The sequence below is a fragment of the Epinephelus fuscoguttatus genome, linkage group LG6 (genome assembly GCF_011397635.1).
Source record: "Epinephelus fuscoguttatus linkage group LG6, E.fuscoguttatus.final_Chr_v1".
NCBI lineage: Eukaryota > Metazoa > Chordata > Actinopteri > Perciformes > Serranidae > Epinephelus > Epinephelus fuscoguttatus.
Genome location: NC_064757.1, coordinates 38,364,528 through 38,379,991, shown reverse-complemented (window position 1 = coordinate 38,379,991; position 15,464 = coordinate 38,364,528). Strand labels below are relative to the sequence as shown.

The 15,464-nt window shown below is 42.3% G+C and overlaps 1 protein-coding gene across 23 annotated transcripts in view; it reads left to right on the top strand.

The window, feature by feature from the left end:
- camk2b1 (calcium/calmodulin-dependent protein kinase (CaM kinase) II beta 1) overlaps positions 1–14,694 on the top strand; it is a 130,155-nt gene extending 115,461 nt beyond the window's left edge. For 17 of the 23 annotated variants that reach the window (XM_049578525.1, XM_049578521.1, XM_049578517.1 and 14 more), the window contains 4 exons: positions 5,046–5,121; positions 5,214–5,308; positions 6,325–6,558; positions 8,656–14,694. In XM_049578525.1, the coding sequence (XP_049434482.1) occupies positions 5,046–5,121; positions 5,214–5,308; positions 6,325–6,557 (404 nt within the window). In that variant the 3' untranslated portion in view covers position 6,558; positions 8,656–14,694. Of the gene's footprint in view, positions 1–3,341; positions 3,486–4,137; positions 4,315–5,045; positions 5,122–5,213; positions 5,309–6,324; positions 6,559–8,655 lie in introns of all 23 variants that reach the window. The other 6 variants (XM_049578507.1, XM_049578505.1, XM_049578509.1 and 3 more) reach the window with 1 other exon arrangement.
- The last annotated feature ends 770 nt before the right edge of the window (positions 14,695–15,464 follow it).

Sequence of the window (15,464 nt, the reverse complement as noted above, 5' to 3'; positions counted from 1 at the left end):
AGGGCCGCTTGTTGTGACTCGTTAATCTGCAGTTTCGTTGTGTAGGTGGTAATTTATTACATCAGTTAACATTTGTAGCATTGCTTGCTGTTAAATTGCTAATCCTGAAGTTGTTCTTTTTGTGACATCTGTGGAATTAAGTGCTAATTGCTGGGATGTTTCAGCACTGGACTTCCGAGGGATCAGCTGTCAGTCAAACAGTGTGGGCCGTGCTGCATATCTGGTTTCTTAGAGGAGGAAAATTTACATTTGTTGAAGCAAATGTTTGTGTTGGTCTGTGAATTTGGTGGCACAAAACTGTTCTCTCTCGCGCAACTCTTGTGCCATTCATTTTTTCCTGCAGGGACTCTTTCTTTCCTTCAATTTGTCAGTGAGTGTTAACGTGTTGCGTTTCCCCTCTGTGCCAGCTGATTGAACAGACAAGCGGTAATGAGTAACATCCAGCTCTCTCTCATTATCATGGCCATCACCGTTGTCATCATCCATCCTCTGCTCACTGGCAAGACTTCCATTAAAGTCTCAGTGAAAAACCTCACATGCAGCGGCAGCTACTGTTGTAAATCCGCCTGTAATGGAGCCATTAAGGGAGGGATAACGAGGAAAATGCTCCCTTTTTTTTTCTTTTTCAATGAGATCTGGCGACAGAGGACTCTGAGTGAAAAGTAGCTGTGATTTCTCAGAGCGAGAAAAGGTTGACTGGGTTTATCATCTCGTATTTATCTGCCTCCACCTCATGTCATCTCACACCATCATTCCACACTGTGACATTTCAGGTCTCTCTTTGCATTCATATGTGTGTGTTTGCTGTCATTCTCTGTGTGTGCGCATGTTATCAGGAAAGAGCTTAGACAACAGCTCGCTTAAGGCGCAGTCCAGCACAAGCTCCCAGCCTGATAGCTCTCAGGGCTCCTCAGCTGCTGTGCACTGTAAGTCAGCATGGCTCGCCAAATGCAGCCTGTAACACACACACACACACACACACATCCACATGCTCTACTAGCAATTCACCTTGACTAAACCCTTCCTTGTGTGTATTCCATTCAGCAGCCCTGCATGTATTAAAAGCATACATCTGCTGCCATTTAGCACCTCTAAATCCCCCCATTGCCCTGACTTGCACTGTGCTTCATTCCTCCATCAGCGTCTTCTTAGTCAGCACCATTCCTACGGCTTACTATCAGACAGTCTGAAATACCCAATAACAAAATAAACAGTCAACGAAACAAGCCGTTCTGAAAAACAGTGAAATGCTTTGTAGTATTTCTACTCCTCTACTATCCCATCCTCCCCCCGTTCCACCCACGCCACGTGTGTTTGGAATAACTCGTTGTCTCCTTCTCATGGACGTACGTGGAATAGCAAGGCAACACTGCTCCATGACAGTCTGTGTTTTAGCTGTTTTTCAGACGTTTCTAAGCATGAATTTTGTGTCTTTTATGTTCCCTTCACTGTCTGTGAGTCAGATTTTGTCTTGGAGAGCACTAAGGACACATTCAGGACAACAATTTCACAGTAAATGAGACTTCGTTGCTGTTGATGCTTGTCTCAGCAGTGGTTCTCAACCGGGGGCCCTCAAACGTCCTTGAGGGAACTCCAAGGGGTCCCCAAAAATACGAGGAGTGGTTTATTTTCATAATTTAATTGACTAAAAAGTGACTCAATGTGAGTGAGAGTCATAGGAGTGACTGTTCTGATCATAGGTATCACTTCTCAAATGTTATCTCCTCAACTGTCATCAGGGTTCCCATGGTCACACATTTTCCAGGCCTGGAAGAGTCATGGAAATAGTAAAGATCATTTCAAGTTTTGGGAAGATCAAAGAATGTTGTTCTGTGTGATGTAATTGTTGCAGGAGTCTTTCGTGGATAATGTTTCATGTAATGTAATGTAATGTCTCGGCAAATGCATTTCCTGTAGCTGTCGACACAACGTTCCTCTAATATGTGTCGCTATGTGACATTTTCTCCCCACATCTGTCTCTCTCTTCACATATACCGGCTCCTGAAAATATTTGAATTGAGTTTGAATCTGATGTAGGACAGGAAAAAAAAAATCTGGGTCCTTGAAAAGTCTTGGAAAAGTTTTGAAATTTTGCGCATAAAAATGTGTGGGAACCCTGTGCAGTTGACTTTAGAGTTCTGGTCTTATCATATCTAACAACCAAAATATTTTTAGATGGACACATGAGGCCTAAAGTGTTGACCTGATATCAGACAGAACTGTCAACTCGTTTCACTCCCCTTCCATCTGCAGTCAGACATTGACATTCACTCTAACCGATTTCTGTGACGGAGGGAGGTTTGATTTTCCCGTATCAATCACTAGGGTCGAACGTATCTGCTTGAATGGGTCTGCACCATTAACACGCCAGCGTGGTGCGCTGAAAAGGCAGCGTCTGCACACCATTTGACAGTTACTGTAGCCTGCAGATGTGCCGGATTCGCCACGGGAGTGACTTATACATCACCACGACTACATGGGCCATATAAAGACAATTAAGTCAAGGTAGATTGGTAAGACAGAGAACTGATGAATGTCATTCAGTCTGAGTCAGGCTTACATAAAATCACATGGTGAACATTACTGTCCATGCAGGCAATTATTCGTTAACTTGGAAAGCTACCATGGCTTTTGCTCCCTTAGCCAGCATTGCTGTTTGTGTTGCCAGCCGACAATTATGTGGTTGCTGCAGCTGGCTGATACATTACACTCCATGTAACATTTTTCTCAGTCCTTGCGGTTGCCTGTGAAGTATACCAAAGGTGCACTGAAAGAAATTGGACCCACTCTAACATCATCTTAAGCCCACACTGATGCATAGCTCTGCCAACATACCTGTTTTGTCCAGCTTTTAAGTATGGTTCAGAGCGAAATGAAAGCAAACCATGATGTTGGGTGATTTTGAAAAGACGTGGATTTAAAAAAGCCTAGATAGCAGTTTCTGTTTCATCCAGAGCGCTTACCATTGTCGTTATTACCCCTCATTGGTTCTGGCGCACTGCTTGACAACGGTGTTAGTCACTCCCGTGGCGCTGTTCGGCTAAACATGAGTCCTCCCGCAGGGCTCATTGGTTGTTTTTTATTTTAACCAAGAAAACACTGTTTCATGTTACAATGCCAAATGACTCGAACGTAGTGCAGTGGGCGGATTTAAAGTCTGGACCCAGGCGACTAATGTGAATCAATTTAGGGGTTTCTAGACAGGAGAAAGGTTGACAACCACTGTCTTAGTGCTCTTCAGGACAAAGTTTTTTTTCCTCTTAATGGCCACAAGCTATGGCCAGCCCTCCGTTTAAGTTCACTGTCTCCCATGTTCCCTCCTTCCTCCCTCCTCAACTCAGCTGCCGCAAAGTTTGCTGACCTGCTGGGCTCAGTGCGTAGGGGCTCAGGGCCCACATCCGACGGGGAAGGGAGATCCATCACTCCACCTCCCACTGCCTTCTCCGCTCCCTCCCCTCCACACACCCCTGTTGTCCCCATGCAGAGTAAGTAGAAAAGAACAAGAACAGGGAGCGCACAGTAGACGACTACTGGAAAAGACTTCACGTTTTGTACGTTGTTGTACAACAACCCGACAGTGAGCCATGTTGTTGCACTGAGTGGCATCTTACTTTAATTAAATAAACATGTCCACTGAAGTGTATTTTGTACACCGTCTAGGTGCTATAAACACTCATTGGAGCACCAGATGTGTATTATTCCAGTGTTTAAAGTAGTACAACAAATGCACTGTTAACTCTCGTTAGAGTAACAGTAATAAAAAATGAAACTATATATTTATTTCCACTTTTTACACATTTTATGCGAGATAAATGTCTTCATTAGGAATGAATGAGTTTAGACCAAATAAAATAGTCATTTTTTTTTTAGTAATTCTATGATTATACCTGTATAGTTTAATTTAAATTATGTTTTTTATATTTGAAGCACACTTTGAAATTTAATAATAGCTGCATGCAAATGAAAGGCTCAGAGTATGTAGTACAAAAAAGTGTAGTAATAGAGGTAGTAATATTTGTATACACATTTCCAAAGGGATTTCCTTATCTCTTCATTCCTTTATTTTCTAATCTGTTCTTTTGCATTCCTCCACCCACCCATCCATCCATCCATCCATCCTGCCTGGACGGCACTAAGTGTCTCGGCTCACAGACCTGGTAAGCAGCGTGCGCAGGGTGCCGGCGGCCCCTGCACCCGAGAGTGACGCTGCACCGGCGCCGGTACCCAGCGCCAGGCCCACCCCTGCACCTGCACACACCACCTCCTCACCTCCCCCTCACTCCCCCTCCAGCCCTTCCCTGTCCTCCTCTCAGAGTGAGTACTGAGCATGACCCACCCCGACCCTACGCGTGGTGGCAAACCACGAGCCTAATGGAATGACGTTGTAGCGCAGGCCTGTGTGTGAGCAAGCGTATTTAACAGTGTGCTTTTGGTACGGATGGGAACATGGAGTAATGTACATTGTGTTTGAGTGCTCTTGTCGGCTACGTTGGAAACTGAACCGCCTGTGTGTGCTTTTTGTGTCTGAGCCTTATTAACCTCCTCTGCAGTGTGCCACGGAGAGCACTGCTGACCTATGCATTGTTTGGTTGCTTTTGACCAGCTGTGATGTCTTTAAATACAGGTGGCATTGGTTGCAGTGATACAAGGAGATGCCTTCCGAGCAAGGGTCTCTACTGTTTGTGTGCAGATGTTTTATTTTATTTGTTTGGCATGTGAGAGAAATGTATTCCCAAACTAATTCAAGAGCGAATTAACTTGCATGCTCACAGACGTTAGTTGTACAGAATCCACGCTTAGCACAATTAATGCTGTTTTACTATGAAGCATATTTTCCCAGCTCATTGTATAAACAACAAGAGAAGTTGAAACATTAGTTTCAGTAACAGTATCCTCGGTGATTATGAATTCATGTCGCCTTTGCCTGAGCATCTGTTGTTGTCGTTGCGTTAATGAATTAAATTGATTTAAAACCTAACTGCTCTCCATCTGTCCAACTGTTGCGATTACCTCCGATTAACTCCTGCGCCTACTGTCCTCCGCAGCACGCAAACAGGAAATTATCAAGATCACTGAACAGCTGATAGAAGCAATCAACAATGGAGACTTTGAGGCATACGCGTAAGTCTGCGTTTTTGTGTGTGGTTTGTGTTCAGATGTTTGGCTTAAAGGTAATGTTTGTCTACATTAACGTGTTCTGCTCTCCTCCTCAGTAAGATCTGCGACCCTGGACTGACCTCGTTTGAGCCAGAGGCGCTGGGCAACCTGGTAGAGGGGATGGACTTCCACAGATTCTACTTTGAGAACCGTAAGATAGATCGATGGGGGTTTTTTAATCGCTTATGAGGTCACACTGTTGCGGACATGCTTATAAATTGTGTTTTGTTATCTTGTGTATGTTATGATCTTGTTTCTTATCATTTTATCATGTTTATCTTTCGTTATAGTGCAGACACAGGGTTCAGTGTTAATTGGTTTTATTCACCTGTCCAGTGTAAACAAGCCCGTTTTTACAGTTTTGTTTAGCTGATATGCCTCGGCGTTCATGTTTCATCCAAGCACCAGCAAGGCCTCGTCTGAGGGGTCGTCAGCAGCCCTCTTGCTGCCATGCAAGCGAGATGCGGTCAGCTGTTGTTGTGGCACTTCAGCAACCTTTGGCGAACTTGACGTGCCTCTGATTTTACGAGTGTATGACTCTGCCCTGGTCTCAAACTTGCAGCAAATTGCACAGTATATAGTTTGAGTTTTGCCCACATCCCCTACCTCCACCTAACTAAACTCTGTCTCCAGGATTGTTGAAATGCTCACTTGCACGTTCAGCTCATAAACTTTGTCTTTACCGGCACCCTTTTCTCACAAATGCCTGATCAGTACTCCGCATGTACAACTCTCAGCAAGGGAACGAAGCAAGATGGCTCGTTTCGTTAGCTACTTCCGTCACCAACTCCCAGTGAAGGATGTGCAAAATTATTATTTTTTTTACCACTTATCTAATTTGCGCTAGATTTACTAGCCTGATGTTGCATTTTGAATCACAAAATGGGGCTGTGTAGTCAGTCCTGTCTCATTTAGCTGCTGTACATCTCTCTGGTTTTAGTGTTAGAAATGGTCCACTTAAGGAGATGTTTTCACAGGAAGCTTCAAATTAGAAATAAAATAAGAGAAATCTAACTTAAGATTCATCCTGAAAAAGCTCGACCGGCCATAGATGGCTGCAATATTTCACAGCAGCTTTTTTTTTATAGAAGATGTAGTCCTGTCATTATTGTTGTTGTGTTACCTTGCTCATTCGTTCTGCTGACAATGTTCTTGTCGTCTTTCTAGTTTTGGCTAAGAACAGCAAGCCCATCCACACCACCATCCTGAACCCCCACGTCCACCTGATCGGCGAGGACGCGGCCTGCATTGCTTACATCCGCCTGACTCAGTTTGTCGACAACCAGGGTCGGCCGCGGTCCAGCCAGTCGGAGGAAACTCGTGTCTGGCATCGCAGAGACAGCAAGTGGCAGAACATCCACTTCCACTGCTCAGGCGCACCAGCTGCGCCACTCCAGTGAGGTATGGACCGCAGCACTGGGGCAACTGCGTGAAAAAATGACAGTAGAAGGTTTTCCTCTCAGAGCATGTTTGTACTCTTGCTTTTTTCAAAGTGCTTCTTTGGAAATAAGCTGCAGATGTTGAACCTACTGTATTATGGTTGGGTATTGACATCGGTAATTTTAGGGTACCAACTAAATGATGACGGTACTACAGAACACCTATTCACGTGAAATCAATTGATGCTAAATTTCGGTATCTTAGAGCGCATGTGGGTAAGACTGCCGGGTTCAGACAGGAGGCAGAGACACAGCAAGGCACCCCAAAGCCAGGAAGCCGCTCACTGAACTTCATCACCGGCTTTGGGGTGCTTTTCTGCGTAAAGTGCGGATAGTTTCAGTCTGTCTGATCTATTTTCTTTTCTGTTTTATTTTGGAATTTGTCTAGTATCAGTGCTGTTTGTGATTGTGTTTTTTAAGCTACGGACTAAATCACCATTTGTCAGTTGTGTCCAAACAGAGCGAGTGAGAAGAGCGGACACAGAAACATACACAGACACACACATGGGCAAGCAGACAGAGACGCTCTGTGTGTGATTAGAAACAAGCAGAGGAGCAGAATCACTTGTTGACTGCAGCTTGTTCAAAAATTACATTGTTGTTAATACAGAGACAATACAGGGTTCCCATCATCATGGAATACCTGGAGAAGTCATGGAATTTCAAGGTCATGTTTTCCAGGCCTAGAGAAGTCATGGAATTAGTAAAAATCATTGAAAGTTATGGAAAAGTCACTGAATATTTTTGTGTGTAATGAAATTGTTAGAGCACTCATCCATGGATAACCTTGAATGTAATGTAACATAACTGCAAATTTATATCCTGCAGCTGTCGATGTAACATATCTTTAATACGGTCGATGTGTGACGTTTCATATACCATTCATTTCCATTTATTTATCCATCTTCCCCTTCATGTACGCCAGCTGAAATTATGTTGAAAAATGCCAATGACAAGAGGGGCAAGACAAAAAAGTTTTTAAGGGTCAGGTCCTTGTAACGTCGTGGAAAAGTTTTAAAATTTTGTCCATGAAAATATGTGGGAACCCTGAGAGTAAGGTCCTGGAAAAAAAGTACCGTTGGACACGAATTCGAGGTACTGGCACTGATACCAGAATCGGTCCAAATGTGAACCTCACCTAACCATCTACTGTTAATGTATTTAGGCAGTGAAGCCTTCTCTGTGACCAGATTAACTGACAGTTCAAGACACTAATCAGAGCAAAAATAGAGAATGAAAAGCGATAAGTAGGTAAAAAGAAGGTGGTTACATATGTAACTCTGGTTCTAAATGTAGTATTGGACACATTGGATTGGTTCTTTTGGGTGCTCACACTGTCTCGAAGCAGTGGCTGTGTGTTCATTCAAATGCTGAATAGTTTTTAGGTGCACTGAAAAAAACTGCGTGTGTTTCCATCAGCCTTTGGTATGCTAATCGTCTGGAGAAGGTGCAACAACTCTGCTTAAAATATATAATATCGTTTAAGTTATTTTTGTGTTTGCTCTTCATGTACTGTGTGAGTTTTTTTTTCATCTTTAAGTCAACAATAAGTTGATGCTGCCTGATATACAGTGATCCTAGAGGTAGAAGTAGCAGGTTTAGCATGAATCCATCAGGCTTTTTTATCCTCACTGACATGGCAACTTTCGCACCTTAGCTAAGCGTAGAAATATTTTTGCAGTTGTCCAAAGTTGTAGAGGTGCTGGCAGGCAGATTTTGTTACCTTTGGACAGAGCCAGGTTCGCTGTTTTCCCATGTTTTCTGTCTTTACGTTAAGATAAGATAAGTTAAGCTAAGGGGCGGCAGTAGCTCGGTCATAGGGACTTGGGTTGGGAACCGGTCCTGTTTGTGCATGTGTGTGTCTTTCGGACCTGTGTGTAATTGACAAGCAAGAGTGAAAACATTGAATTTCCCCTCAGGGGGATTAATAAAGTAAATAAACTAAACTAAACTAAGCTAAGCTAACCGGCTGCTGGTAGTAGTTTAGTTTGTCTCAATCCTCTAATCTCAGTCACATTTTCATTGTCATATATTTGATTTATTTTGTTTTTCTTCTCAGGGTTGAATGCCATAGCTTTGTCTGTCAGGAGTGCTCTGCTGGAGAGAGAGAGGAAGAGGAGGAGGAGGAAGGGATGAAAGAACAAGTCCAGTGTCGGTTTAGGGACAGGCCCCTCAACAACAAACCCTCCCGCACTGGACGCCCGGCCTCATCCCCCAGCATGCATCTCTTCTTTTACTACTACCGCCCCCCCTGTCTATCGCCTGCCCTACAACATCTTCTGACAACCATCAACCAAACAGCTCGACAGCCTTCACCCCCTCCGGCTTCCTCTTCTTCCCTCCGGCACGCTGGGTGATTGGCGGGGGGTGGGGGTGTTTTCAACACTCAGTGTGATTCCTTCTTCCTGTGGTTCCCTCCCTCCCCTCGTCCCCACAAATTTTGTGACACCTACCCTCTTGTCCTCCTGTGAATCCACACTTGTGTGACATAAACACTGCACTGGAAATACAGTATGTAAAGTTTTAAGTAAAATCTATTATTATCATTACTATATTATTATTATTATGATGATTATTATTACACATTTGCAAATGTATATGTAATTTGTATAATTCAAAATTCTTGATGCCAGTGGTTTCTAGAGTTGAAGGAAATCTTTTTTTGTTTTTCTCTTTATCTTTTTAAGGAAGCATGTTTTTTTCCCATATTAACAGTGGCTGTTTTTTATTGTGGCTATTAAGTGGAAAATGATATTGGCAGTTTTTGTAATTTGCTTCTTGTATGTGAGCTATAATACTGCGCCCACACTCATGGTCAACATGTTTTTGTTTGTTTGTTTGTTTGTTTGTTTGAGGTGTTCTTTTTTTTTTTTTTTTTTTTGGAAGGGGTGTGTCTGATGGTGTCATGTGTGAATGTAGAGAGTGAGTCCTTGCGTGTGTGTGACTGTGGTCCTGTGGTCGTGTAAGTCAGACATACACAGTGTGTGTTTGTCCACACCAGACGATTCTGTATAGCTGCAGGAACCTGTTATTTTTCCCTTGTTGCAATGTGAACGCTGAGCTCAGTGTCTTCCTGCCTCGAGACGTGAACATTTCCAACACACAAAGCAGATGGCGTGCAGTAGGAGTTTTGCGGTGAATTTACGGTGGATGACACTGTAATGGTCGAATGCCCTACACTCTCGCACCCTGATTGATGAGGTCTAAAAAAAAAAAAAAAAGAAGAAAAACATGTTGCTTTTTTTAGCAGCAATGTTTCCTTCCTTGTTTTGTAACGCTGCCATGATGAGAGGAAAATCTGTTCGCATGACAATAAGAACATCTTAATACAATACTTAATGTTGGAGTGACATATTGTTTTGTTAAGACAAACGCATCCCCTTTTCACCTTATTACAAAAAAAGTTTAATATAAAGTAATTATTTGTGCATATCTTCCATGTTACAACAAGAAAAACGTCCGGTCCAAAGAGGAGATATCATAGCCAATATTGAAGAAATCAACAATGTTTCGTTTAAAGGAATCATTTGATTTTTACTTGACTTTCGGGATGAGATACCGTTACACAGATTCTGCTTTGTCTGAGCACAGTTGTGCACACAGAAGCATATGTTAAGAGCAGTTTTTAATCATGCAGGGCCTCACAGGAGAAGGAATCAGTCAGACGCCATACAGGTAGCATCGTTTCTTTTGAAGGGATTGTTTGGGATGCTTATCAATAGTCAGTGTACTACCAAGTGAATGTCGGTCGGCAAGCCCCCAGTTTTGAGAAGCAGGCAGGAGCACCACCACAGACATAATGCTGTGGACGTGAGCAGCACCAAATGTAGTCAAGCCCCCTAAAAAAATCTATATACACAGCTATATTGAGAATATTTTCATCACTTTTCCTTGACAGACGTGAACATTTCCCTTTTTGACAGGGAAAGTTTGACAGTAATTGAACGCGGTAGCCGCTGTTCTACAGCTGCCTCTTTGTGTGACTCTGGTGAATCTGGTGAAACAAAATATCTGATCTGATGACTTTGAAGAGAGCATAGATAGATAGCTTCAGTCTGGTAGCAAGGTAAAGCAGTGAAAATATTCTCAGTAGAGAGTAAACTGATATTAAGTCACCGAAATAGGTTCTGCTGCTGCCCCCCGTCCACAGCAGTACATTGCTTAGCTTCCGTGTCAGTACTCCTGCCTGCTTCTCTCAAACTGGGAGCATGTTGACCACCATCTCCTGTAGCCAATACACTGACTAAAAATACGTATCACATACAGTCCTTCTTTAAAAGATCCAAACTTTCCCGGCTCTGTTTTAAAGTAAAGGATTATTTTTGACCAGAGAAACATTAACAGGTTCAACTGGACACTAAAACCATATTGGAATAATATTGTTTAAAACTGTTTTGAGCAAATTCAAGGTATTTTTAAAATCAAAGGTGTCGGAGTAGAATTTCCCCCGTGATGATTATGAAAACACACAATTACTAAATGCATCAACATTTTGTCCATGTGTTGTGTTGTGCCTCCTTCTCAGACTCTACAAAACATCAAACTGCTCCGAAAAACTTTTTAACAGATGAGCGAGAACAAAAACAGTTTTTTAAAACGTCATGTTATTTCTTGTTACAGGAACATAAGGACTTGTGATACGACAACAAATGGCTGTGTGTCACAGTGAAATATGTCTGACTGCAACATCAGAGTATCTTGTTATAATTGCAATATTTTTTCATGACAAACTGAGCACTACTTCGGTGACAGTGGCGGTGCTATGCTGCCTTTTCTCACACAGTGATGACTCAGAAATCTCAGTGAGCAGTAGTTCAGCCTTGGCCCCTGTTCCCACCGGGAGCTTGTTTTTTTGTGTGTGTTTCTTTCGGCTAGTGGTGCGAAATAGGTGCTTGGGGAGGGATGCGCTGTTGGTGGCTCCTGCTGTTGCTAGGCAACAGCTGAATACCCGCTTGAAGCCCAGTGCGCTTTTTCTAAAAGTTGTGATATTTTTAACTCGCTTGAATCTCAGTTCTGTCTGGAACACGACGACAGGACCTTTTTTTTTTCAATCAAAAAGACAAAAGAAGTCTGAGGAAAGGGTCCTGCTGGAGGCTGCGTGACCTTTCTCACTCCCGAAGCCATAGCGCAGAAAGCTGGTGCCACTGCCTGTTTATCTACTGTATACGAAGCACATACACTTATATACCCATATCAGTGAAGAATCGAGGGTGTGTGTGACTGAAGCCTCCACTGTACAGGTGTGGGGAGTTCTCCACCGTACCATGAGTTTATAAATGTCTGCAGATTGTGAGGTTTGTGTCGAACTTCTCTGTTCTGGTTTCTCATTTCAGGGCAGTCATTTGCCACAGGGTGCAATATTTGTGTGTTTGAGTGTGTGTGTGTGTGTGTCTGCAGCATGTACAGTACATCTGTCGCTCTCAGTGTGTATTCTTTACAAGCCTGGGGGTGGGGATATCAGAGGTGTGTGTGTTGTGTGAGAGATGGAAGGAGAAGGCTTTATTTCGGAGGACATATCAGTCCCCTGCCTTCAGCCCAGGACTTTTTTTCTTATGATTTGATCTGTTTTTCATGTATTATCAGCTTTTTATGATATTAAGTGCTTGTGCCAGGGGTGGCAGGATTAATCCAATGGACTTTGCAGCACTGAAAACTATTTTTTTTTTTTGTGGGGGTTTGACTTGCGATCAGCTCCTCTGTACTTTGCGCGTCCACCATTGGCTGCCTTCACATTTGTCTCACCCCTATTGGTCAGACCAAGATATTAAAGAGACCGGGCAGTCGGTTTGGTGAATAGTCCTCAGGTTTCTATTTATTTTGAATATTTATTTATTTATTTTAGTGGATATTTTTATTGTGCTTTACTCTCTTGTTTTTTTTCTTTTGGTTTTGTACAGCTCATGCACTTGTGCAAGTACTGTCTGTTGTTGTTCAAAGGGACACTGCTCCATGTAAAACATGACTGTTTTTAAAGGGATAGTACACCCAATTTGCATCCTGCATGTTTTTTTTTCTGTAACGACCAACATGGTGTGAATTTCTTTTTCTGCTGTTTTTCTTCTGAAACTTTAGATTGAAGTTTTCAGCGCTGTTTTTTTGCAGTTTTATGGTGTCCGTCGTTTTCTTCCACTTAGCTCACTACCACTTTGCCAGAGTGGGACATCTGTCACTTTAAAACCCATCTTACACAGGCTTGTATTTTGAGTGAACTATCCCTCCGAAAGCGGCATCGCCTTTTTTTAAGGTGATGATGCTTTTAGTCAAATGAAGGTTTTTTTCAAGGTGAACCACTGAGTCGTTGTATTGTACTCGTGTCTCATCCAGTAACAGTGTTGATGCCTAGTTGACCCTGTTCTAATACTTAAAAGGTCAAAGGTTACGTGAAGGCGTTCATGCGTGATCGTGCTAACCAGACATGACTCCCCACCCCCCCTCCAAAAAAAGAAGAGATAGCAGCATGTACAGTACAAAGGTGTTGTTCTTCTGTTCTTCTTATAGTGTGTTTACTAGCCTTGAAAATCAATATAATAGGATTCACATATTTAAAACGAGGGAGTTCACAGTATTACACAACTGCAACTAACTAGCAGCGTAGCTGGCATTTTCTTTGCATGACAGTCAACGGGACACTTGTTTTTTGGTGTTTTCCTTTTTATTTGTTTTCTCATTTTCTACTGAATGCTGGTATACTCAACCTTTCTCTGTCTATTTTCTCAGCTTTTTAAGTGCATATAACTATTTTTGTCTCGAGATGATATAATGAAGAGGATTATGATAAATATGGATGATGATGTTAAAGACTGTGGCACTATGAGGATGTTGACAGTGATAATGATGATGATGATGTGATGAAGATTATTTGGCATGCTTTTCTACGGGGCTCTGTGTTGTCAGTGCAGAACGGCTGCCTTTTGTACGTAGCTGAGAGCACCAAGAGTGACAGGAGCTCCACTGAGCCTGCATGTCACTTTGAGGAACAGCAAAAGATGCGAGAAGGTTCAAAGAGTGGATGAGCTCCAGCAGGGGGCGCGGTCACACAGAGTAAAGCACAAAGGCACACAGACAGATGGCACGTCGATGCTTCTAATGTAGCTGCACAATAAGTTGACGTTAGTGTCAAAACTAACAGACAGTCCAGTCAGAGACAATAGCAGTTTGTCACTGTAGAATCAGACAAAGCTTCCATTATGATTATTGTTCAGGGCTGCACAATTATGACCGTCACAATGATCGTCCTGATTACACTTTGACGTCATGATCATGATGATGGTACAGGATTCTTTTCCTCAGACATTTGGGGAACTAAATTATTATCCTTTACTCATCCATGGATGGATTACTGGACAGACCTACTGCGCAGAGGCCCAGGGCTCCAAAGTGTCACCTGCAAAATGTCATTCAAACTGACTGTAAACAGATGTAAAATGATTACAAAGAGACACAAAATGACCTCAAAGAGACAGGAACTACAAAGAGACACAGAATGACTACAAAGAGACTCAATATGATTACAGAAGACGACAAAACAACCACATACACAAAAAACTACACAAAGACTTAAACGAAACAACAACAGGGATGCAAAACAGAGGGAAAAGAACCGCAAAGAGACACAAAATGAATACAAAGAGACACATGACAACTATAAAGAGATGCAAAACAGCTGCAAAGAGACACAAGAAGACTGACGCCGACTTTGAAAAGAGGCAAAACCACCACAAAGAGACATAAAATGAGTACGGAGAGATTAAAAGCAACTATGGAGGGATTCAAAATGTCTTCAAAGAGACAGGAAGCAACTACAAAGAGACTTGATAGCTACAAAGAGACGCAATATGGTGAAACAAAAGACGACAAAACAACCACGTAACCAAAAAACTACACAAAGATGCAAAATAAACAACAACAGAGACGCAGAACAGGGCAAAAGAGGGAAAACAACCACAAAGAGACACAAAAAGACCCCAAACAGTGCAAAGCAACTACAAAGAAACTCAGAATTTATACAAAGAGACACAGGACAACTTTAAAGATATGCAAAACAACCACAAAGAGATACAAGACATGTAAAGAAACTACATAGAGATGCAAAAGGCTGCAGAGAGGCACAAGGAGACTCGACACAACTTAAAAAAGAGGGAAAACAATCACAAAGAGACATAAAATTACAGAGATGCAAAGCAACTACAAAGAGATTTAGAATTACAACAAACATGACAAAGAGACAAAATGACTTCAAAGAGACAGGAAGCAACTACAAAGACAAAGAGACGCAATATGATTACAGACGACGACAAAACAACCACATATGCAAAAAACTACACAAAGACTTAAGATAAACAACAGAGACGCAGAACAGAGGGAAAACAACCGCAAAGAGACACAAAATGACCCCAGACAGTGTGAAGCAACTACAAAGAGACACAAAATGACTTCAAAGACATGTAAGGCAAATACAAAGAGATGTAAAACAGCTGCAGAGAGACACATGCACACTCACAATGACTTTGAAAAGAGGGCAAAACAACTGCAAAGAGACATAAAATGACTTCTAGGAGATGTAAAGCAGCTACGAAAAGATGCAAAACAGCTGCAGAAGACACAAGGAGACTCGTGACGACTTAAAGAAGAGGCAAAACAACCGCAAAGAGACATGAAATGACTACAGAGAGATTCAAAATGACTACAGGAGATGTAAAATGATTGCAAGGGGACACAACATGTCTTCAAAGAGACAGAAAGCAACAACAAAGAGACTTAAAATGACTAAAGAGACGGAAAAGGATGACAAAAACAACACCGCATCCACATACAGAAACTACAGAGAAGCACAAAACAACAAAAAAGAGGCGGTGGGGCCTTCTGCAT